Here is a 22,979-nt window from a genome sequence, read left to right on the forward strand (position 1 = left end):
GTTGTTTGTGTGTTTTTTTTTATCCATATCAGAATGGGATGAGCCAAAATATGTTTTTCATTATTGCTATTTTGTTGTTTTTTGTTTGTTTCTTTTTCTTTCTTTTTCTTTGAGGCCACAGTTCAAGAATAAGCGTCTGATTCAGACTCCGGAGCAGCAGGTGGCAGTAATGCACCAATAATTTGAAAGCTAATCGGCGTAAAACAAAAAAGAAGAAGAAGCGCTCTGGGAGGAAAAAGATGACAGGGGGCGCGAAAAGAAAAGCTGAATCTGTGCAGGTAATTTTATGCTGTTTGGATAAATAGCGCTGAGTTGCTGAAACATTCGTTTAAAGTGTGGTTAAAAGAGCTAAGGAACGGTGTTGGTTAAGGTTTAAATTGAGTCGCGGTAACTTGTGTGGGACGCTGTGGTGAACAGGCAACATGGCAGATCCGTTTGGCTACGAATGTTCACAGCACGTTGGTTGATATTAGGTCTTGATTTAAAGACACTGGGATACACAGGGCCATATGAAAAGCTACATTTTTGTCAGTTGCTTCAGAAAGAGTAGATAGATACACACACACAAACTAGAGTCATTAAATATAAATTAAGGATGGGGCGACTAGTTGTAATAGTCGACAACGACTAGCTAACATCCGACGAGTCGACTAGACGAAAGCCATTTATTAAATTCATTTAACTCTTAAAAGAATAGACCTGTTGGAGCTGATACCACTCGATTCACTCAGTGAAGAAAGTGTGTGAACCTCGGCAGGTGAGTTAGTCACCTTAAACAGGTAGTCTGTGCCGAGTAAATGAATGCAGGTATTGTCTTCACGCAAATGCAGTTTTTTTTTTTTTTTTTTTTTTTTGTATTTGTGATTTTGTGCTTATATTTATGATAAATGTCACATTTGTTTCACCATGAAGATTCAAAATTGGCTTAGTTCATTCAGTGTCGAATTTAGTCGCCAACTAGTTTATGGCAAATGGTAGCCCACGAGTCCACATGATTTTCATTAGTCGTACCAACCCCAATATAAACCAAAGTGATTTAAGAGTAATGTATTTGTGATAATTACATCCTTCAGCTAAAAAATCAGAATGTTAGTATATTCATAAGATTAATTTTTAAAAAAGGATTGATGGTGGCTGTTTCTTTGATCCAATGGGAAGAGGTCCTGTTGTTGCGGTCACACGCTCTGCGGTGACTGTGAAGTCTAATCGCTATAGGACTTCCTGCCTGTGCTATGCGTTTTTAAGTAAGATGCAGTGCGCGTAAGCTGGCCCCCCTCTCGAGGCTGGAGAGTCTATCCTCAGTGGCTCAGCAGGCTGAAACGGCCAGTGCAACTGTCAGGCTGTAGGTTTTATGTCAGAGTATGATGATGATAATGGGCTGAATGTCTGTTTTGTTTCACCTGAAGTGTATGATTAGCTCCTTGGTTTTGGATGTGTTCAAGAGCAGGTTATTTTCTCTACACCACACAGTCAGCTGTTTCCCGTCATCCCAGGAGGTGGACTCAGTTCCTCCAGTGATACAGCCTACCACTGTGGTGTCATCCGCATACTTCAGTGGTATCTAATACCTAAACAGCATATCTAAACAGTATTGAAAAAACACAGATTGAAAGCTTACCACCTAACAACCAGACCATCTTTTAGCAAGTTCTTCACGAAGGTGAAGAAAGCAAATAGGTTTTACTACAACCCCAGGCAATAATTATGGAATCACCGGCCTTGGAGGATGTTCATTCAGTTGTTTAATTTTGTAGAAAAAAAGCAGATTACAGACATGACACAAAACTAAAGTCATTTCAAATGGCAACTTTCTGGCTTTAAGAAACACTATAAGAAATCAGGAAAAATAATTGTGGCAGTCAGTAACGGTTACTTTTTTAGACCAAGCAGAGGGAAAAAAAATATGGACTCACTCAATTCTGAGGAATAAATTATGGAATCACCCTGTAAATTTTCATCCCCAAAACTAACACCTGCATCAAATCAGATCTGCTCGTTAGTCTGCATCTAAAAGGAGTGATCACACCTTGGAGAGCTGTTGCACCAAGTGGACTGACATGAATCATGGCTCCAACACGAGAGATGTCAATTGAAACAAAGGAGAGGATTATCAAACTCTTAAAAGAGTGTAAATCATCACGCAATGTTGCAAAACATGTTGGTTGTTCACAGTCAGCTGTGTCTAAACTCTGGACCAAATACATACAACATGGGAAGGTTGTTAAGGCAAACATACTGGTAGACCAAGGAAGACATCAAAGCGTCAAGACAGAAATGAAAGCCATCATTAACACCTAAACAGAAAAAAACAAGGTTACAATGGGCTAAGGAAAAGCAATCGTGGACTGTGGATGACTGGATGAAAGTCATATTCAGTGATGAATCTCGAATCTGCATTGGGCAAGGTGATGATGCTGGAACTTTTGTTTGGTGCCGTTCCAATGAGATTTATAAAGACGACTGTCTGAAGAGAACATGTAAATTTCCACAGTCATTGATGATATGGGGCTGCATGTCAGGTAAAAGCACTGGGGAGATGGCTGTCATTACATCATCAATAAATGCACAGGTTTATGTTGATATTTTGGACACTTTTCTTATCCCATCAATTGAAAGGATGTTTGGGGATGGTGAAATCATTTTTCAAGATGATAATGCATCTTGCCATAGAGCAAAAACTGTGAAAACATTCCTTGCAAAAAGACACATAGGGTCAATGTCAAATAGTCCGGATCTTAATCCAATTGAAAATCTTGGTGGAAGTTGAAGAAAATGGTCCATGACAAGGCTCCAACCTGCAAAGCTGATCTGGCAACAGCAATCAGAGAAAGTTGGAGCCAGATTGATGAAGAGTACTGTTGGTCACTCATTAAGTCCATGCCTCAGAGACTGCAAGCTGTTATAAAAACCAGAGGTGGTGCAACAAAATACTAGTGATGTGTTGGAGCATTCTTTTGTTTTTCATGATTCCATAATTTTTTCCTCTGCTTGGTCTAAAAAAGTAACTGTTACTGACTGCCACAATTTTTTTTTCCTGATTTCTTATAGTGTTTCTTAAAGCCAGAAAGTTGCCATTTTGAAATGACTTTAGTTTTGTGTCATGTCTGTGATCTGCTTTTTTTCTACCAAATTAAACAACTGAATGAACATCCTCCGAGGCCGGTGATTCCATAATTTTTGCCAGGGGTTGTATGAGCCCAACACTGTCAGCAGCTTTCATATTGTGGCGATACTGTAAGTTTGTGTGTTTGTTTGTGTGTATATATATATATATATATATATATAGCCATATAATAAACTATTAACCTCATTTTCTCAGTTAATAATCCTTTATTACATGACTGGGATGTGAACCTGTCCCACTCGCTCAACAGTCTGACACTCAGACAGCTCGTCTGTACTCTTTGGTCTGGTGTCTCTCATCTTCCTCTTGGCAGTACTCCATAGATTCCCTGTGGAGTTCAGCACAGGTGAGTTGGCTGGCAGGTCAAGTACAGTATTACCATGGCTAGCAAAGCAGTCACTAGTAGTTCTGTCAATGTGGGCAGGTGCCAGTTCTTGCTGGAAAAGGAAATCAGCTTCTCCATAAAGCTTTTCAGCAGATGGAAGCATCTAAAATCTCCTGGGAAATGACTGCATTGATTTTAGACTTGATGTTGTTCATTCGGCTGCTCCCAGTTTTGTTCGGGGTCTCCACAGCGGATGCAGCCAGATCCGTATCAGTAATTGGCACACGTTTTAGACCGGATGCCCTTCCTGACGCAACTCCAGTTTTACCTGGAGAAACACACACAGCCGCACACAAAGGTCTCCCATCCAAGTACTAACCAGATCCTGCTCTGCTTAGCTTCTGAGAGCTGATGGTATCAGGCTTACACAGAGCAGATTGGCTGCTGATTTTAGACTTGATACATTGAGGAAAATAAGTATTTGAACACCCTGTGGTTTTGCAAGTTCTCCCACCTAGAAATCATGGAGGGGTCTGAATTTTTCATTTTAGGTGCATGTCTACTGTGAGAGACATAATCTTAAAAAAAAAAAAAAAAAAAAAAAAAAAAAAAAAAATCCGGAAATCACAATGTATGATTTTTCAATAATTTATTTGTATGTTACTACTGCAAATAAGTATTGAACACCTGTGAAAATCAATGTTATATTTGGTACAGTAGCCTTTGTTTGCAATTACAGGGGTCAAACGTTCCTGTAGTTTCTCACCAGGTTTGCACACACTGAGGCAGGGATTTTGGTCCACTCCTCCAAACAGATCTTCTCCAAATCTTTCAGGTTTGGAGTTTCAGCTCCCTCCAAAGATTTTCTATTGAGTTCAGGTCTGGAGACTGGCCAGGCCACTCCAGGACCTTGAAATGCTTCTTACGGAGCCCCTCCTTAGTTGCCCTGGCTGTGTGTTTGGGGTCATTGTCATGCTGGAAGACCCAGCCATGACCCATCTTCAATGCTCTTACTGAGGGAAGGAGGTTGTTTGCGAAAATCTCGCAATACATGACCCCATCCATCCTCCCTTCAATACAGTGCAGTCGTCCTATCCCCTTTGCAGAAGAGCACCCCCAGAGTATGATGTTTCCACCCCCATGCTTCACGGTTGGGATGGTTTTCTTGGGGTTGTTCTCATCCTCTAAACATGGTAAGTGGAGTTGATTCCAAAAAGCTCTATTCTGGTCTCATTTGATCACATGGCCTTCTCGCAAGCCTCCTCTGGATCATCCAGATGGTCACTGGTGAACTTCAAACGGGCCTGGACATGTGCTGGCTTGAACGGGGGGGACCTTGCTGCCCTGCAGGATTTTAAAACATGACAGCATCATGTGTTACTAATGTAATCTTTGTGACTGTGGTCCCAGCTTTCTTCAGGTCATTGACCAGGTCCTCCTGTGTAGTTCTGAGCTTTCTCAGAATCATCCTTACCCACAAAGTGAGATCTTGCATGGAATCCCAGACCGAGGGAGATTGACAGTCATCTTGTGTTTCTTCCACTTTCTAATAAATAATCATAACAGTTGTTGTCTTCTACCAAGCTGCTTGCCTGTTGTCCTGTAGTCCATCCCAGCCTTGTGCAGGTCTACAGTTTTGTCCCTGGTGTCCTTAGACAGCTCTTTGGTCTTGGCTTTGGTGGACAGGTTGGTGTGTGATTGATTGTGTGTGAACAAGTGTCTTTTATACAGGTAACACATTCAAACAGGTGCAATTAATACAGGTAAAGAGTACAGAATAAGAGGGCTTCTTAAAGAAAAATTAACAGGTCTGTGAGAGCCAGAATTCTTGCTGGTTGGCAGGTGTTCAAATACTTATATGCAGCAGTAACATACAAATAAATTATTTAAGAAATCATACATGTGATTTCCAGATTTTTTTTTTTTTTTTAGATTATGTCTCACAGTGGACATGCACCTAAGACGAAAATTTCAGACACCTCCATGATTTGTAAGTGGGAGAACTTGTAACACCTCAGGGTGTTCAAATACTTATTTTCCTCACTGTAAAACACAATGGATCAGCATGAGCAGTTGACATGGAAACTTCACACTGGATGTCAAGCATTTTTGATTTTGTGCATCTCCACTTTTCCTTCAGACTCTGGGACCTTAATGCAGAATGTACCGAAGTGTATCACTGTCATTTTCTGTTCACAAAATAATAAAAAAAAAAAATCTGGGCATAAATGGGTTAAAATAAAAGTCTAATATTTTGAGATACTTTTTTCCTATTATTTGGAGCTGTAGGGTGTAATGATTAAAAATAAAATGCTTGAGGCATTTTAGTTTATATTAGGCATGTGTATCTCATCACTGACAGCGATTTGATATGCACCTCAATACACTACCAGCGATACAATACATATAGCAACACATGACGATACTGACGATATGATGCCATACGATTCACCCCTGTTCCCGATTTGATGCGATTTAATATGTATTTGATGGCGATTCAGTTCCTCACAGTGCGACATATTTGATTTGGTGCGATACAATACGATTCAACATGATGCAAAGAAATTAAACCAAAAATTTAAATAGAAAATAAGAAGCTGCAATTCAGTATGGTACTATGGTATTCTTCTTCTGATTCTACTAGAGACAGGGGATTTGTTTTACTCCTTATAATTAGCAAATTTACCAGATTCAACATTAAGGAACAGGAATTGGTTTCCTCATATGTGGAACCCGTTTCATCCCAGTCAGAACTTAAACAGTAAGACATCACTCTCAATGAGTGACTTAAAGTGAGTCACTCATTGACACAGTGCCGCCTTGGTAAAAGGAATTTGAGCTATCTTTTCTCGCCAGTTTTGCCAGAGCTTGGTTTAGAATCTCAGGAATCCGAGTGGAGCAGCAGCGGCCATACGGTTTAGCAGTACAGCATTCTTTACAAACAACCTGCATCTTGTCTAGTTTCCCATCTTTTTTAAAAAAACAAAGTATCTCCAAACACCTGATTTAAATATTTTAGGCACGTGAAAAACCTCTTCCAACTGCTTGCTGCTGTTCTCGCATGACCTCCACGTTTGTAATGGTAGAAATGTGCTTTCTGGCTTTGTCCGTGTTCAAAACACAATGTGAAGCAGTGATGGTGCGTTCAATGTGACTCGGAAAAAAATCTATGCGAGCGATGCATCACGATTTTTTCCATCAGTTGAATCGATGCACACTGAGTGAATTGGTACACTCGTAATGCACACGTTTATATCTAGATACTGATTCGTATCGATTAATCTCCACATGCCTAGTTTATTTGTAATGAGTCTAGAATATATATTTAATTTTCTGAAATTACTGACAGAAACCTAAACTTTTTCACAATATTGTGATATTTTGAGAAACACTTGTAACATTACTTGTAGGTAATGTTTGCTGGAGTAGGCTGTGACCACAGTATAACCCATGTGTTTCTATCTCTCTGTCTTTCTAATCTGTTCAGGAATCGGGTACAAGCAATGAGAAGGTGAAGAAAGTCTGCACAGATGTAGCAAAAGCTTCAGAAACAAAAGTGGATTCAGAACAGCGAGATGAAGTGATGCGATTATACAATCTTCAAATGCCTGAAGATCTGTTCCATTTCTGGGACTTCTGCAAGGGCCTTTGTCTAGAGGACCCCTGTGGTGAGGTTCTTTGACATAATGGATGATAGAAAGCAATAATAATTCTATATCAGCACAGTAACCGGGGGGAAAAAAACTGTCGACTTACCCCTTTTTTCTGAGGTGCCAAGCATTTGGAGAGTGATGCTGTTTTTGTAATTTTTGCATCTGTGTGCTGTCATGATGCAGTTGAAATGACACAGCCAAGCTGCGTGTGTAGTGTAGACTTTCGTCTTCAATTCAAAGGGTTTAACGCAAGTATTGATGTGGTTAGGTATACCTCACTTACAGTTAGGAACACCCTGTCGCCACCTTACTTGCGGGAAAATAGACACAATCCACAAAGCTTTGTCCATGCATAAATGGATACGATCTTTTCTTAGTCATTTTCAAAAATGTTCTTTAAATTTGGTAGAATTTCAAGAAATACCTGCGTACACACGAAACCACTGAAAACAATTGAAAACACTGTAGTATATATGCTGAGCCTGTATGTGATGCTGTAACTCTGCCACAAAAAAAAATGGACAAGACATGGTGCATGTACATAGAGCTTGCACTCTGTATACAAACCAGTGTAAAAAGCTAATCTAACAAGTTAAAATGTACAACCCCTGGCAAAAATTATGGAATCACCGGCCTCGGAGGATGTTCATTCAGTTGTTTAATTTTGTAGAAAAAAAGCCGATCACAGACATGACACAAAACTAAAGTAATTTCAAATGGCAACTTTCTGGCTTTAAGAAACACAATAAGAAATCAGGAAAAAAAATTGTGGCAGTCAGTAACGGTTACTTTTTTAGACCAAGCAGAGGGAAAAAATATGGAATCACTCAATTCTGAGGAAAAAATTATGGAATCATGAAAAACAAAAGAACGCTCCAACACATCACTAGTATTTTGTTGCACTACCTCGGGCTTTTATAACAGCTTGCAGTCTCTGAGGCATGGACTTAATGAGTGACAAACAGTACTCTTCATCAATCTGGCTCTAACTTTCTCTGATTGCTGTTGCCAGATCAGCTTTGCAGGTTGGAGCCTTGTCATTGACCATTTTCTTCAACTTCCACCAAAGATTTTCAATTGGATTAAGATCCGGACTATTTGCAGGCCATGACATTGATCCTATGTGTCTTTTTGCAAGGAATGTTTTCACAGTTTTTGCTCTATGGCAAGATGCATTATCTTCTTGAAAAATGATTTCATCATCCCCAAACAGCCTTTCAACTGATGGGATAAGAAAAGTGTCCAAAATATCAACGTAAACTTGTGCATTTATTGATGATGTAATGACAGCCATCTCCCCAGTGCCTTTACCTGACATCCAGCCCCATATCATCAATGACTGTGGAAATTGACATGTTCTCTTCAGGCAGTCATCTTTATAAATCTCATTGGAACGGCACCAAACAAAAGTTCCAGCATCATCACCTTGCCCAATGCAGATTCGAGATTCATCACTGAATATGACTTTCATCCACAGTCCACGATTGCTTTTCCTTAGCCCATTGTAACCTTGTTTTTTCCTGTTTAGGTGTTAATAATGGCTTTCGTTTAGCTTTTCTGTATGTAAATCCCATTTCCTTTAGGCAGTTTCTTATAGTTCGGTCACAGACGCTGACTCCAGTTTCCTCCCATTCGTTCCTCATTTGTTTTGTTGTGCATTTTCGATTTTTGAGACATATTGCTTTAAGTTTTCTGTCTTGACGCTTTGATGTCTTCCTTGGTCTACCAGTATGTTTGCCTTTAACAACCTTCCCATGTTGTTTGTATTTGGTCCAGAGTTTAGACACAGCTGCCTGTGAACAACCAACATCTTTTGCAACATTGCATGATGATTTACCCTCTTTTAAGAGTTTGATAATCCTCTCCTTTGTTTCAATTGACATCTCTCGTGTTGGAGCCATGATTCATGTCAGTCCACTTGGTGCAACAGCTCTCCAAGGTGTGATCACTCCTTTTTAGATGCAGACTAACGAGCAGATCTGATTTGAAGCAGGTGTTAGTTTTGGGGATGAAAATTTACAGGGTGATTCCATAATTTATTCCTCAGAATTGAGTGAGTCCATATTTTTTTCCCTCTGCTTGGTCTAAAAAAGTAACCGTTACTGACTGCCACAATTTTTTTTCTTGATTTCTTATAGTGTTTCTTAAAGCCAGAAAGTTGTCATTTGAAATGACTTTAGTTTTGTGTCATGTCTGTGATCTGCTTTTTTTCTACAAAATTAAACAACTGAATGAACATCATCCGAGGCCGGTGATTCCATAATTTTTGCCAGGGGTTGTAGCAGCAGAAGTGAGAACTTTACAAACCAGCATGCTGATTAAAATGAACCCTTTTAATCTAACTTGTTGGATTCATCATCACAGCCTGCCAAAACCTGTTATCCACATAAGACATTTTTATTTTGGAAGGCGACGTCTCCAAATACTTGAATGCCCTGTTGTCAAAATTGCTCGTGTATAAATGCAGGGTGACTGTGTTTTTAAAAACGTCCCTCAGGGGATGCCGCTGGTTGTCCCTTCACCAAGAACAAGAAAGAAATAACTTATTTTAAAAGCTGAAAGTCTTTTCTGTAATTATATTGAGTCACATCAGTCCCTTTATTCACGCGAGCGTTCACTGCAGCTGTTCTTCATCTCTACAGTTTTCTGGTAGCATTGAAAATAAATCCCATTCAGTATCCACCTGAACAAAAAAAGTGTATTGAATTACACACTTAACAATATGTTGTCTGTTGTGAGTGTTGGATGGTGGTAGGCTCTGAGAAAATTTATTTAAAAAGATTTTTTTGTCTTGCAGCCGGGGTTAAGGCTGAGGTTAGAGAGGTGGGGCTGTGATATAATTTCACAGACGTTGCATATTGGTTGTACATATGAAAACGCAAAGGCGCCATTTTGAGAAGCATTTTCAGGCACTGAAAATGCCGGTTCCTTTTGAAACGAAATGGCGATACGATACAAAACTTTTGCGGGTAGGCCTAAACTCATCGTGTGGACGGGGCCTTAGTGCCATTTGGCGGCACGATATCTGTTCAGTCATCTCCAGCAAAATGTTTATTCCCATGTTTGCCAGTAGTTGTACCGTTGCATTGGTTGTTACAGCAGAATCTGTCGTCTGCATTTTCAGATGGTAGATGGTGATGTGACACACTTATTTTTCTGTGGTAATGAGAGACACCTTGATTTACAAGTTGGGCCACCTTCAATAACTATGGGGGAGTCTTGTGTAAATTAAGTTTGGGAAAAATCCTGTGTGCACAGTACAACAAGATTGTGTAGTTCTGCAACTAACAATTATTTTCATTTCTCAATCTGATTATTTGGTTAATTGATGGATTGTTTGGTTTATAAAATATCAGCTACTGGTGAAAAAATGGCAAATGCCTGTCAGTGTTTCCCAAAGCCTAAGATGGCGTCTTCTTTAATGTCTCATTTTGTCCACAATGCACAGATACTCAGTTTATTGTCTGAGAGGAATAAAGAAACCATAAAATACTCACCTTTTTAAAAAGCTGAAAAAAGAATTTGAACATAAAAAAGGTTAATTATACTCAACAAAAATATAAACGCAACACTTTTGGTTTTGCTCCCATTTTGTATGAGATGAACTCAAAGATCTAAAACTTTTTGCACATTCACTATCACCATTTCCCTCAAATATTGTTCACAAACCAGTCTAAATCTGTGATAGCACTTCTCCTTTGCTGAGATAATCCATCCCACCTCACAGGTGTGCCATATCAAGATGCTGATTAGACACCACGATTAGTGCACAGGTGTGCCTTAGACTGTCCACAATAAAAGGCCACTCTGAAAGGTGCAGTTTTGTTTTATTGGGGGGGGGGGGGGGGGGATACCAGTCAGTATCTGGTGTGACCACCATTTGCCTCATGCAGTGCAACACATCTCCCTCGCATAGAGTTGATCAGGTTGTCAATTGTGGCCTGTGGAATGTTGGTCCACTCCTCTTCAATGGCTGTGCGAAGTTGCTGGATATTGGCAGGAACTGGTACACGCTGTCGTATACGCCAGTCCAGAGCATCCCCAACATGCTCAATGGGTGACATGTCCGGTGAGTATGCCGGCCATGCAAGAACTGGGACATTTTCAGCTTCCAAGAATTGTGTACAGATCCTTGCAACATGGGGCCGTGCATTATCCTGCTGCAACATGAGGTGATGTTCTTGGATGGCACAACAATGGGCCTCAGGATCTCATCACGGTATCTCTGTGCATTCAAAATGCCATCAATAAAATGCACCTGTGTTCTTCGTCCATAACAGACGCCTGCCCATAATGTAACCCCACCGCCACCATGGGCCACTCGATCCACAACATTGACATCAGAAAACCGCTCACCCACACGACGCCACACACGCTGTCTGCCATCTGCCCTGGACACCTCTCCAGCGTGCCAAACGCCAGCGAATGTGAGCATTTGCCCACTCAAGTCGATTACGATGACGAACTGGAGTCAGGTCGAGACCCCGATGAGGACGACGAGCATGCAGATGAGCTTCCCTGAGATGGTTTCTGATAGTCTGTGCAGAAATTCTTTGGTTATGCAAACCGATTGTTTCAGCAGCTGTCCGAGTGGCTGGTCTCAGACGATCTTGGAGGTGAACATGCTGGATGTGGAGGTCCTGGGCTGGTGTGGTTACACGTGGTCTGCGGTTGTGAGGCTGGTTGGATGTACTGCCAAATTCTCTGAAACACCTTTGGAGACGGCTTATGGTAGAGAAATGAACATTCAATACACGAGCAACAGCTCTGGTTGACATTCCTGCTGTCAGCATGCCAACTGCACGCTCCCTCAAATCTTGCGACATCTGTGGCATTGTGCTGTGTGATAAAACTGCACCTTTCAGAGTGGCCTTTTATTGTGGGCAGTCTAAGGCACACCTGTGCACTAATCATGGTGTCTTATCAGCATCATGGTATGGCACACCTGTGAGGTGGGATGGATTTTCTCAGCAAAGGAGAAGTGCTCACTATCACAGATTTAGACTGGTTTATGAACAATATTTGAGGGAAATGGTGATATTGTGTATGTGGAAAAAGTTTTAGATCTTTGAGTTCATCTCATACAAAATGGGAGCAAAACCAAAAGTGTTGCATTTATATTTTTGTTGAGTGTATTAAAATATTTATTTAATAATGAATCAATTGCTGCAAGTCTACTTCTGTCTGTTGCACCGTCTGTCATGATTCATGGTTGAGTGGCACAGAGAAGGATTTTCACACAAGAAAACACGACAAATCTAGACTCAAGTCTTACCTGTGCCTTCTGGGAAACTAGCTGAAATTTTTACATCTTTTTCAGATCTTTCTCTGTGCCACTCCAGCACAAAGACTATATAACTGGTGATGCGATAGACAGAAATTGCACTTGTGTATCTTCCTGTACAGTGTAGATGGACAATTACCTGGAAAATAATGTTCAGCAATCAACATTTTTAAGACAAAGACTTAGAATATTCTACATCAGTCAACTCAGTTTCAGTTATTTTACAGCAACTATGCTCAGTTTTCCCACATCATTCTAAATGCTGCTATTTGTTCTCTGTAGGTGCTCTGATGGATACACTGGGTTTGCAGCTGGTTGGTCCTTTTGACATTCTGGCAGGAGCTCACAAAAATACCAAGAGTCCAAACTTCCACCTTCACTGGAGGTATTTTTATGACCCACCAGAGTTTCAGACCGTACTGCGGGGGAGTGATGACAGCCAACATCACATTGGTTACTACAGGTACAACACTTAGTTTATTGCCATCTCACGCGTCTGTGAAGGTGTTAATACAGTGCTGAGTCAGTGTGATCTGCAGTGTTTTGAGAGCGTATCTGATACAGAAAACTAAACACTGAAAAATCGAAGGTGCCGAGAGTGGGCCGCAGTGATTTGTATGGTATTTTTCATTTTTAAATGTAGGGTTCTATGTTAAGACTTGTGTGATGGTCTGTGACAAGAAAAGCAGTTCAGACAAGGAGGGTACTCTGTTGAGTTGTCTGAATCGGGAAAGCACAGTGTCATACTTTGAAATGATGAAATTCCTTGGTTTGTAAGATGACGCTGATTAGAGCATGTTTTGGGGTTGCACATTGCCACATCCACCACAGTTTCAACCCACCTTGGGTCCTGGATGGCAATTACATCCAGCCAGAAAACCAATCCATTCCCACCTCTCAAAATGAACCATGTATCTGCTGTAGCCAGGTGACACGTGTGTCCACTTAAGGCCCGGTCACACGGCACACCACGTTTGCTGAACGAAGGGAAAAAAGTCACAAATCGTCGAGCAAAAGTGGACGAATGAGCCTGGATTTCTCCCGTTACCCAAAAGCCTGCGAGTGCAGAGCGCATAAAAGGCCGAAACGAAACCAAAACTAACAAAAGAAAAATGAAGCAAATGGTGACCTTGATGCTTTAAAACAAAATCAAAACAAAGCACCAGCGTGTGATCATTTCTGCAGGCAGTCTGTGCTGTCCACAGCCACCTGCAGTTGCGTTTTCTTGACAGCATGTGCGCGTACACGCGTGTCGAGGCCAGAGAGAGAGACAGAGACTGGAGGTTGGACGACAATCAGATGGAACGCTGACGGTATGGGAACTACGCAAAAGATGAGAAACTGTCAAGACTGAAAGCAAAACAGAATATGGATGAATTGAGGTTGTCGTCAGAATTCGTTCACATTTTTCAACAGTTTGAAAATTCTGATAAAGCACCAGCTACAGGAACGAAGCTGGACGATGGTTAAACAATGTCTCCAAAAGTCAATGTAAGTCCAGATTTCTTGTTTCGTTTTGGCTTCGGTGTCCTTCGTTTAATGCCGTGTGACCAGGGCTTTAGCCTTCTTTAGTTGTGGTTCACAACACTAAGGCATACCCCCCTTTTCAAGACATTTTTTTGGGATAAGACCAGGTCATCATCATCATCTTCTTGAGAAAGAAAATGCTTTTATTTGAAAATAATGTATATAACACATTTTATGGGAAGGTGCTCATGACTTTCTTCAGCCACACACTTGCCTGCTTCAGTCTCGTAACTTGTTTGTTGTTGGTCATGTTATGAACTCTTCATAGTGCTGCTTGAAGCAAGAACCACTGTCATCAATGTCACCACGCACCAAATTATTACACTTACTGGTGACAGAGGACATTGGCTGGATGTGTGGAACTAATGGGGCCTGCTGTTTTTTCTAATTTCTGTGCTACCTGCAGCTGTTTGCCTCCTGCCTCAGCTGCAACCTGCTCTACTTTTTCAGGTTTGAAATTAGAGAAATGGTGGCACCTGTGACAACATAAGTGCCGGTGTGTGTGCGTTTTAATTACCGAGTTGTGTTGTTCCCAAAATCCCCCAGAGACACTCCAGACTCACTTCCGTCATTTGTTGGAGAAAATGAAGCCAAGAAGGGATGCACTATAACTCAGATGGGAGACAACATCTTTGCTGCTGTCCTGTGAGTAGTGACCATGACACTTTATCTATGCATCTGTCTGTCTGTTAGGTGTGAATGGTGATTAAGTAGGTGTTAAAAGCTGCTTTTTTATTTTAAGAAACATTTCTTAGTCAAAAAAGTCATATGGGTCAGGGTGTACAGATCAGATCGTGAGAAGTGCATTTATCTGGCTATGTTTGAATTTTGTAGTTTTATGACAGCATATTGTGTACAACCCCAATTCGAATGAAGTTGGGACATTGTGTGAAATGTAAATTAAAAACAGAATACAATGATTTGCAAATCCTCTTCAACCTATATTCAATTGAATACACCACAAAGACAAGATATTTAATGTTTGAACTGATAGACTTTTTGTGCAAATAACTGCTCATTTTGAAATTGGTGCCTGCAACATTTTTCAAAGAAGTTGGGACAGTGGCAACAACGGACTGGGAAAGTTGATGAATGCTCAAAGAACACCTGTTTGGAACATTCCACAGGTGAACAGGTTAATTGGAAATGGGCAAGTGTCATGATTGGGTATAAAAGGAGGATCCCCAAAAGGCTCAGCTGTTCACAAGCAAAAATGGGGTGAGGGTCACCACTTTGTGAACAACTGCGTGAAAAAAATAGTCCAACAGTTTAAGAACAATGTTTCTCAATGTTCAGTTACAAGGAATTTAGGGATTCCATTATCGACAGTCCATAAAATAATCAGAAGATTCAGATAATCTGGAAGACTTTCTACACATAAGTGGCAAGGCCGAAAACCAACATTGATTGCCGTGACCTTTGATCCCTCAGGCAGCACTGCATTTAAACCCACATCATTGTGTAAAGGATCTTACTGTGTGGGTTCAGGAACACTTCAAAAAACCATCATCAGTTAACACAGTTCGTTGCTACATCTACAAGTGCAAGTTAAAACTGTACCATGCAAAGCGAAAGCCATACATCATCATCATCCAGAAACGCCGCCGCCTTCTCTGGGCCCGAGCTCATTTGAAATGGACAGAGGCAAAGTGGAAAAGTGTGCTGTGGTCTGATGAGTTCACATTTCAAATTGTTTTTGGGAACCGTGGACGTTGTGTCCTCCGGACAAAAGAGGAAAAAGACCATCCAGATTGTTACCAGTGCAAAGTTCAAAAGCCAGCATCTGTGATGGTATGGGGGTGTGTTAGTGCCCATGGCATGGGCAACTTACACATCTGTGATGGCACCATCAATGCTGAAAGGTACATCCAGGTTTTGGAGCAATACATGTTGCCATCCAAGCAATGTCTTTTTCAGGGACGTCTCTGCTTATTTCAGCAAGACAATGCCAAGCCACATTCTGCACGTGTTACAACAGAGTGGCTTCATAGTAAAAGACTGCAGGTACTAGACTGGCCTGCCAGCAGTCCAGACCTGTCGCCCATTGAAAATGTGTGGCGCATTATGAAGCGCAAAATACAACAACAGAGACCCCGGACTGTTAACCATTGAAGTCGTACATCAAGCAAGAATGGGAAAGAATTCCACCTTCAAAGCTTCAACAGTTAGTGTCCTCAGTTCCCAAATGCTTATTGAGTGTTGTTAGAAGGAAAGGTGATGTAACACAGTGGTAAACATACCACTGTCCCAGCTTTTTTTGAAACCTGTTGCAGGCATCCATTTCAAAATGAGCAAATATTAGCACAAAAACAATAAAGTTTATCAGTTTGAATATTAAATATCTTGTCTTTGCGGTGTATTCAACTGAATATAGGATGAAGAGGATTTGCTAATCATTGTATTCTGTTTTTATTTACATTTTACACAATGTCCCAACTTGATTGGAATTGGGGTTGTAGAAAGAGAATGCAAATTGTCTCACTGTCTCTTCTTCTGTGTTTGCCCTCCTGTCAAATGTCGATCCTTTTGTCCTCCACCAGCTTGGTTTTGAGGAGGAGGCGGAAAGAGAAGGGCACTCAGAAGGCAGGACGAGTCACTTTGGGAGACTTGGAGGCGTTACTGAGAGGCAGGGCAGAGACTCTGGGTTTGTCTCTGGAACAGAAGACCAAAGAAATGAAGCAGCGGAACAAGAAGGTAAACTATTGTGAGAAATGGTAATGGCACTAAATGGTTTTGGGATGTCACATAGAACACTGTGGCCATTGGTATCGAGGTTTCATTACATACTCAGTCTGAAATTTGACTAAATTAGTTGAATGTTTGTTCTCACTAATTAAAACAGACCTGCTTATTACAATTTCAGGTTTTAACCACTAACTTTTTGTCAGACTTTGTTTTGAGTCCCTTTCCTTTGTCATGTGCACATGAGCTAAAGTTGATGAATGAATTTCCGATTGAGAAACTCTTCTAAACGATCTGCCAAATTTTGTTGATGTTCAAGTCTGCTTTTTGGAAAACTTTTGACATGGTGTGTGTGTGTGTGTGTTCGCTGTATATTAGTTTTTACCCATTTTATTCATATGCTCTGGATCTCATTAAGCATTTGTTATTTAAAGTCATTTTTACATCTTGTTTCTGTGCATTTAAACCGTCTGCAATAGGGCTGCACACGATTGTTTCAGGATTGTCATTTTGATGTGCGCATGTGCAGTCGTCACATCACAAAAAACCTGCAGTTCTCATCTTCCATGAGTAATCTATGAGGCCTGTCTGATGTAGCATAATTTACTCTAAGGATTCATGTATACACAGTTTTATTTTTTTGTGTTTTTGGTTTTTCCTTCGTGCAGGTCTTCACATGTTGCATGTCAAGTTAACTCCAACTTGTCACAAACTTGCAGTGCTCATGTGTTCCCATCAGTATTAAATTGTAGGGAAGAAGGTTCCTGGAAATATGCCCTTATATTTATGGCTTTTATTGTGAAATATCAGAACAGAAGAATCATATGTTTCCTTTGTGTTCCTTTTGGACTGTGAAAGAAGCACTTCTCTTTAGAGCAGAGCTTATCTAAGCCTTGAGCAGAGCTGTGCTAAAACTGAGCAAAACACAAAAATGGCTGCAAAAACAAAGGTGAGCACCAGTTGTATAGAAATTGAATGCAGAAAGTATGTTAACCAAAAACAGGTCATTTTTGAGCATTCCTTACAGAGTCTTTCACAAATCAGAGGGCTGTGATTTGTCACTATTACGTTTTCACTCATTCCTCTCCCATCATATTTTAAGTCTTTTTCAATGGATCAAATAAGTTTGGCAGAAAAGTCCACAAATACAACCAACTTTACAACACAGTCAGAAAAAGACACTCAAATGACCTGCAGTTCATGGAGGAAAACTGTACGTGCCATATTGTTGGTTTGGAGTTTGATGATTGCATAAGGAAGTGGAGCTTGTTGAGGGACAAATTAATCCAGAAAAGGCTGTTGTTCCTGCAGTAAATTGCATAAAGATGTGACGAGAACATTAAAAGGGTCACATGGCCACAGAGTTGCAGAAGCATAAATCAGGCTTTAGGATTTTAAGATACCACTCCGCAGTGGACTTAGAAAAACTGATTTTGTCCGTTTTATACAGTACATACGAGTATAGCAGATTTTGTCCGTTTTATACATATAATGGATTTTGATTATAACGGACAAAATTCCCTGGTCCTCCTGAATCCTTTATATGCTAGTTTTAATGAAATTCCATAAGTGTTGACCACATTTGATTTGATGTGGCCGAGTAGTCCCCCCTCCCCCCTTTTTATGGCTTGATCCTTGTTTTTATATATGCTTTAATTTCAAGCTGTCTTGTATCCCTTTTATTTTGCTGAAGGTCTTGTCATTGCAGCTGTGTACTTTGGCAAACACATGCCTCACACAGCCCTCTGCTTTGTATCCTGTTGTCCAGGATCAACAGTATATCCCTAACTGTTGCTTCATGTTCGCACACGATAGATTCAGTAAGGCCTTATTTCTTGTCACACCTTAGGTGGTCTCAAAGACATTCCACGGTGCTGGAATTGTTGTGCCTGTAGACAAGAATGATGTTGGTTACAGAGAACTACCAGAAACAGATGGTGAGCTCATTTACTCCACTTCTCACAACTCTCTTCTTCCCCCTCGTTTTCTTGTGAATGTGATTGTTGTTGTGTAGTAAGAAGGCAGCGCGCGTAGACGCAGCAGCTCTGTGCTCTCACTTTCAGTGCTTTGTTTTATTGTTTGTCTGTCCTAATTGTCTTGCCAACTTTTTGTTGAGCTAACACCACAGTTGACATGATCTATTAAAAATTGGAGTTTCGTGCAAGAGGAGGATTACAGTGGCATCTTCTTGTTCATACAACATGCCGGTATACATGTCAAAAGACCCTAGCTCTCTGTGGATCATCAGCCCAGCGTGAACGAAATGGAGGCGCTGCGGGGAGTGCAAGCAAAAACAGAGATGTGGGCTGACAAGCTAGCCAGGATACGGAAGCGCCCACACAAACCACCGCTTCCCAGCCTCTCCCTCACCAATGTAAGATCCCTTTCTAATAAAATGGACAAATTGAAGCTGCAGGTGGCTTCGGACAACTTCACCAGAGATTGTTGCATCATAGTCTTTACAGAAACCTGGCTACACTCATCCATCCCAGACTCAGCTATTGAGTTAGCATGCTTTTCAGTGCAGCGCCTTGACAGGACCAGTGACTCCGGTAAGAATAAAGGAGGGTATACATATACATACACAACAAGTGGTGTAACAGTACAGCGACTAGCCAGCCACTGTTCCCCAGACCTGGAATATTTGACTGTTAAATACCGACCGTTTTAACTTCCTTGGGAGATACTGGAGTTTTTTTAACCACTATTTAAATTCCAGTGCATGCTAATGCTAGCTTGGCCCTCTGACTTTTACACAGCAACATCAGCCTACAGCTGAACCAACATCTGGACGCAGTGCACATTATCACAGGTTATTTTAATCATGTGGAATTAAAATCAGTGCTCCCCAGACTTCATCATGTCAAATGTATCTCAAGAGGAGCAAATACACTGGACAAAGCTTACACCAGCATTAAGCAAGGCTGCAGGGCCAGATCTGCTCTACATGTAGGCAAGTCAGACCACATCTCTCTGCAACTCATCCCTGCATATACCCCCCTCCGGAAATCACCCCCACCACCATTAAGACGATCAGAACATGGCCAGGCGGTGCTTCTCAGCAGCTGCAGGACTGCTTCAACAGCACTGACTGGGACATGTTTGAGGATGAGGACCTGGATGTGTTTACAGACACTGTACTCTGTTACATTAGGAACTGTGTAGATACGATCACAGTGGAGAAACACATCCGGGTCCCAATCACAAACCCTGGATGACCAGGGAGGTGAAGCAGGTGCTGAAGGAGAGAAACTCCACCTTCAAAGCTGGTGATTGGGCTCTCCACAGCACAGCCCGCGCCAACCTGAAGAGAGGCATCAGGAAGGCCAAGGAGAACTTTAGGTGGAGCATTGACGACCACCTGGCCAGCAGCAACAACAGCAGGCAGGCATGGATGGCGGTCCAGCACCTCACAAACTACAAACCTGGCATCAGAGCTGCTGAACATGACGCTGCGTTGGCAGAAGAGTTAAAGCTCTTCTTTGCTCACTTCAAGACTGTGACAGACAGCCACATTGACACCAGCGACTGGGAGTAACTGCATGGTGGGGGAGCATGAAGTGAGGCACACGCTGAGGGGTGTCAACCCATGCAAAGCAGTGGGCACAGACGGCGCTTCGCGACGGGTGATGAAAGACTGTTCAGACCAGCTTACTGGGATTTTAACAAAAATCTTCAAACCGGCCCCTGATATAGACTGCTGTCCGTTCATGCCTGAAGACCTCCACCATAGTCCTTCTACCCAAGAAATCCCCCATAGTCAGTTTCAGTGACTACCGGTGTGCTGCACTCACACCGGTGTTGAAGTGTTTTGAAAAACGACTTAGAAGTCACATCATGTCATTTATAACTCCCACTCAAGACCCATACCAATTTGCTAAAGCTTAACATGTTGTATTGGGAAGTAGCATTAGAAATAATGAATAGCCACACATGGATCCCATATGGTTCTTTATTTCATAGTTACTGCACACAGCAGCAATAAGAAAAGCTGCAGCACTAAATGAATTGCACTTCTATAATGTTACATAATTAAAAATCACATGCATACACAAAATTTTACAGTAGAACACGTTACAATTCCTTATTCTTTCCTTTAGCAGCAAGAACAAAGAGAATGTCATTCTGTAAAAATAACTTGTAGTTTAAAAATTCGTAATTGCATTTGTGACTTTTCAAGTTGTCTTTTTTGAAAATCAGTTATGATTGTGATGTTCCAGTACAGTTATTCTTATGCTCAGAACATCCGTTCAACATATAAACTGAAGTGTTTTGCTAAATGAAACACATTTCAGTTTCTTAGCTCATGTTACTTTGTACTGGGGGGGTCTAGTGGTTGAGCGTTGGGCTTCAGACCAGAGGATCCTCGCTTCAAATCCCAGCCTGAATGGAAAATCACTAAGGGCCCTTGGGCAAGGTCCTTAATCCCCTAGTTGCTCCCAGTGTGTAGTGAGCACCTTGTATGGCAGCACCCTCGCGTCGGGGTGAATGTGAGGCATTATTGTAAAGCGCTTTGAGCATCTGATGCAGATGGAAAAACGCTATATAAATGCAGTCTATTTACCATTTACTTGTTTGTTTGTAGCTGGTCTGAAGAGGATCTGCAGGGCGATTGCTGAAGCACAGGATGATGCTGAACGTGTCAAAGCCTTTGGACCGCTACAGGAGATGATCACCTTTGTTCAGTTTGCCAACGACGAGTGTGACTACGGGATGGGCTACGAACTTGGATTGGACCTCTTCTGTTATGGATCGCATGTGAGTCTGAGAAAAATGTGCATACTGTAATTACACTCGCAACCAGGTTTGCATTTATTCCTCATCACTGTTCTTAAAAAATTAAAAATTGTGATAATAATAAGGAATTCAGACATTTAGTTTTGTGGGACTTAATGTGATGATCAGCTTGTTCACAGTTGCTTCACGTTTTGAAATCAAAACACCTGCCACAAAGCTGTCAACAAATCTAATGCCAATTACGCTGCATAACTTTACAGTATTATTAGGGACTTGAACTAACGACGGTTTTATGCTTTGCTGCAGTGGCCAGAAGGTTTTCTGTATGTATGTGTGTTTGCTTGAGTACTCGCTGTAGCCTGCAGGTCAACGACAAACACAAGATTCCTGTAGTCACTGTTGTGTGAGGAAAAGGCAAAGGATTTTGCGACTTAAACTGTTCTTAATATTTGTTTTATCCTTGACATAAACCTATGCATTTTCAGTAATTTTGTGTTTTGTTTTTTTTGTTTATTTGTTTTTGTTTCTTTAACACTTAATTGCTCATTCAGCTGTTAAATCAACCATATCAGCAAACAGTAAAGCAGGCAAACACTTTATCAAGAACTCAATCTGGGATTTCTGTTAATGTATTCAAATGTATTAATTTCAGACCACTGTCGGTATTTGGTGCTGTTAAAAGTTGTTTAAAATCTTAACATACACTACGACTGCAGAAATGTAGATCCACTTCCAGTCACCATAGCAAGCCTTGAATATCGTCACTGTTTAAACTCCATATTTGAGTATCACAGACAAGAAAGACATCAGAAAATGGTGAAACCAGTCTGACTAGGGTAGACATTAATGATCCTTGTTTTCTCTCCTGCAGTACTTTCATAAGGTAATCAGGCAGCTTCTACCTATGGCCTACAATTTGTTGAAAAGGAACTTGTTTGGGGAAATTCTGGAAGCCCACCTATCCAGCCGTAGCCATGACAACCTGGACCAACTTTCTGTCCATTGAAAGACTCAGTTCTATGGCATCAAAGGTTTTTTCCACCTTTTGTGTCTTTTTGTTCTCCCCTCTTCTTTTTTTATGCTGCTTTTATGGACTGCACCCAGTTTGTTGATGTCGTGTTCTTATAAGCTAGGTGTTTAATAAAGTAATTTTATATTTTTAATCATTGCTTCAGTTGTTTGTACCCAAATGCTTCAAGTCATGACATATTCCTCTCAATTATAGCATCATGTAAGTTGACAAGCAGTGTTTCTTCCTATGAACAATCAAAAAGAAATTATTTTGAAAGACTATTCAAAATATATACCTCAAAGTTGAAACTAAGTGTAGCAAAAGTCAGTACATGCATGCACTTTAGTATAACACTACATCATCACTTTTAGAGCCAGTTTTCCCCCATTTTAAAGGATGAATTTGGGGATTGATACAAAAATATTTCCAAGTCACTGACTATCTGTTGGAGTTCCTTTAAATAATAGTGTGGTACTGCAGGGTAATTTTGTTTAGAGCAGCCTCACTTTAAAAGCAGTGATGGTAAATGAAGCAGACTGGCAAGGGAAGCTTCCAACAGTTCATTGAAAAATTTGAAGGATTTACAAGATTCTCTGGGTGTGACTGGAGAAGGTGGACATCAGTTACAGCTTTAT

General features: G+C 41.0%; 1 protein-coding gene across 1 annotated transcript; it reads left to right on the forward strand.

Annotated features, from left to right (window-relative positions):
• Window positions 1-207: 207 nt before the first annotated feature.
• LOC117526721 (histone PARylation factor 1) lies at window positions 208-22,495 on the forward strand. Its single transcript, XM_034188783.1, has 8 exons — window positions 208-278; window positions 6,937-7,117; window positions 12,669-12,849; window positions 14,460-14,558; window positions 16,454-16,607; window positions 18,445-18,532; window positions 21,181-21,353; window positions 22,204-22,495. The coding sequence occupies exons 1-8, from the start codon at window positions 240-242 to the stop codon at window positions 22,336-22,338; spliced, it is 1,050 nt and encodes a 349-aa protein (XP_034044674.1). The 5' UTR covers window positions 208-239; the 3' UTR covers window positions 22,339-22,495.
• Window positions 22,496-22,979: the final 484 nt, after the last annotated feature.

This window comes from Thalassophryne amazonica, chromosome 15, assembly GCF_902500255.1.
Source record: "Thalassophryne amazonica chromosome 15, fThaAma1.1, whole genome shotgun sequence".
Taxonomy (NCBI): domain Eukaryota; kingdom Metazoa; phylum Chordata; class Actinopteri; order Batrachoidiformes; family Batrachoididae; genus Thalassophryne; species Thalassophryne amazonica.

Bases quoted from the DNA above. Each gene is read 5' to 3' on its own strand.
- LOC117526721 (XM_034188783.1), top strand. From the start codon at position 240: ATGACAGGGGGCGCGAAAAGAAAAGCTGAATCTGTGCAG. The intron at 16,608-18,444 runs GTAAACTATTGT...GTCACACCTTAG, and splicing joins TGAAGCAGCGGAACAAGAAG to GTGGTCTCAAAGACATTCCA. The intron at 21,354-22,203 runs GTGAGTCTGAGA...TCTCTCCTGCAG, and splicing joins TCTTCTGTTATGGATCGCAT to TACTTTCATAAGGTAATCAG.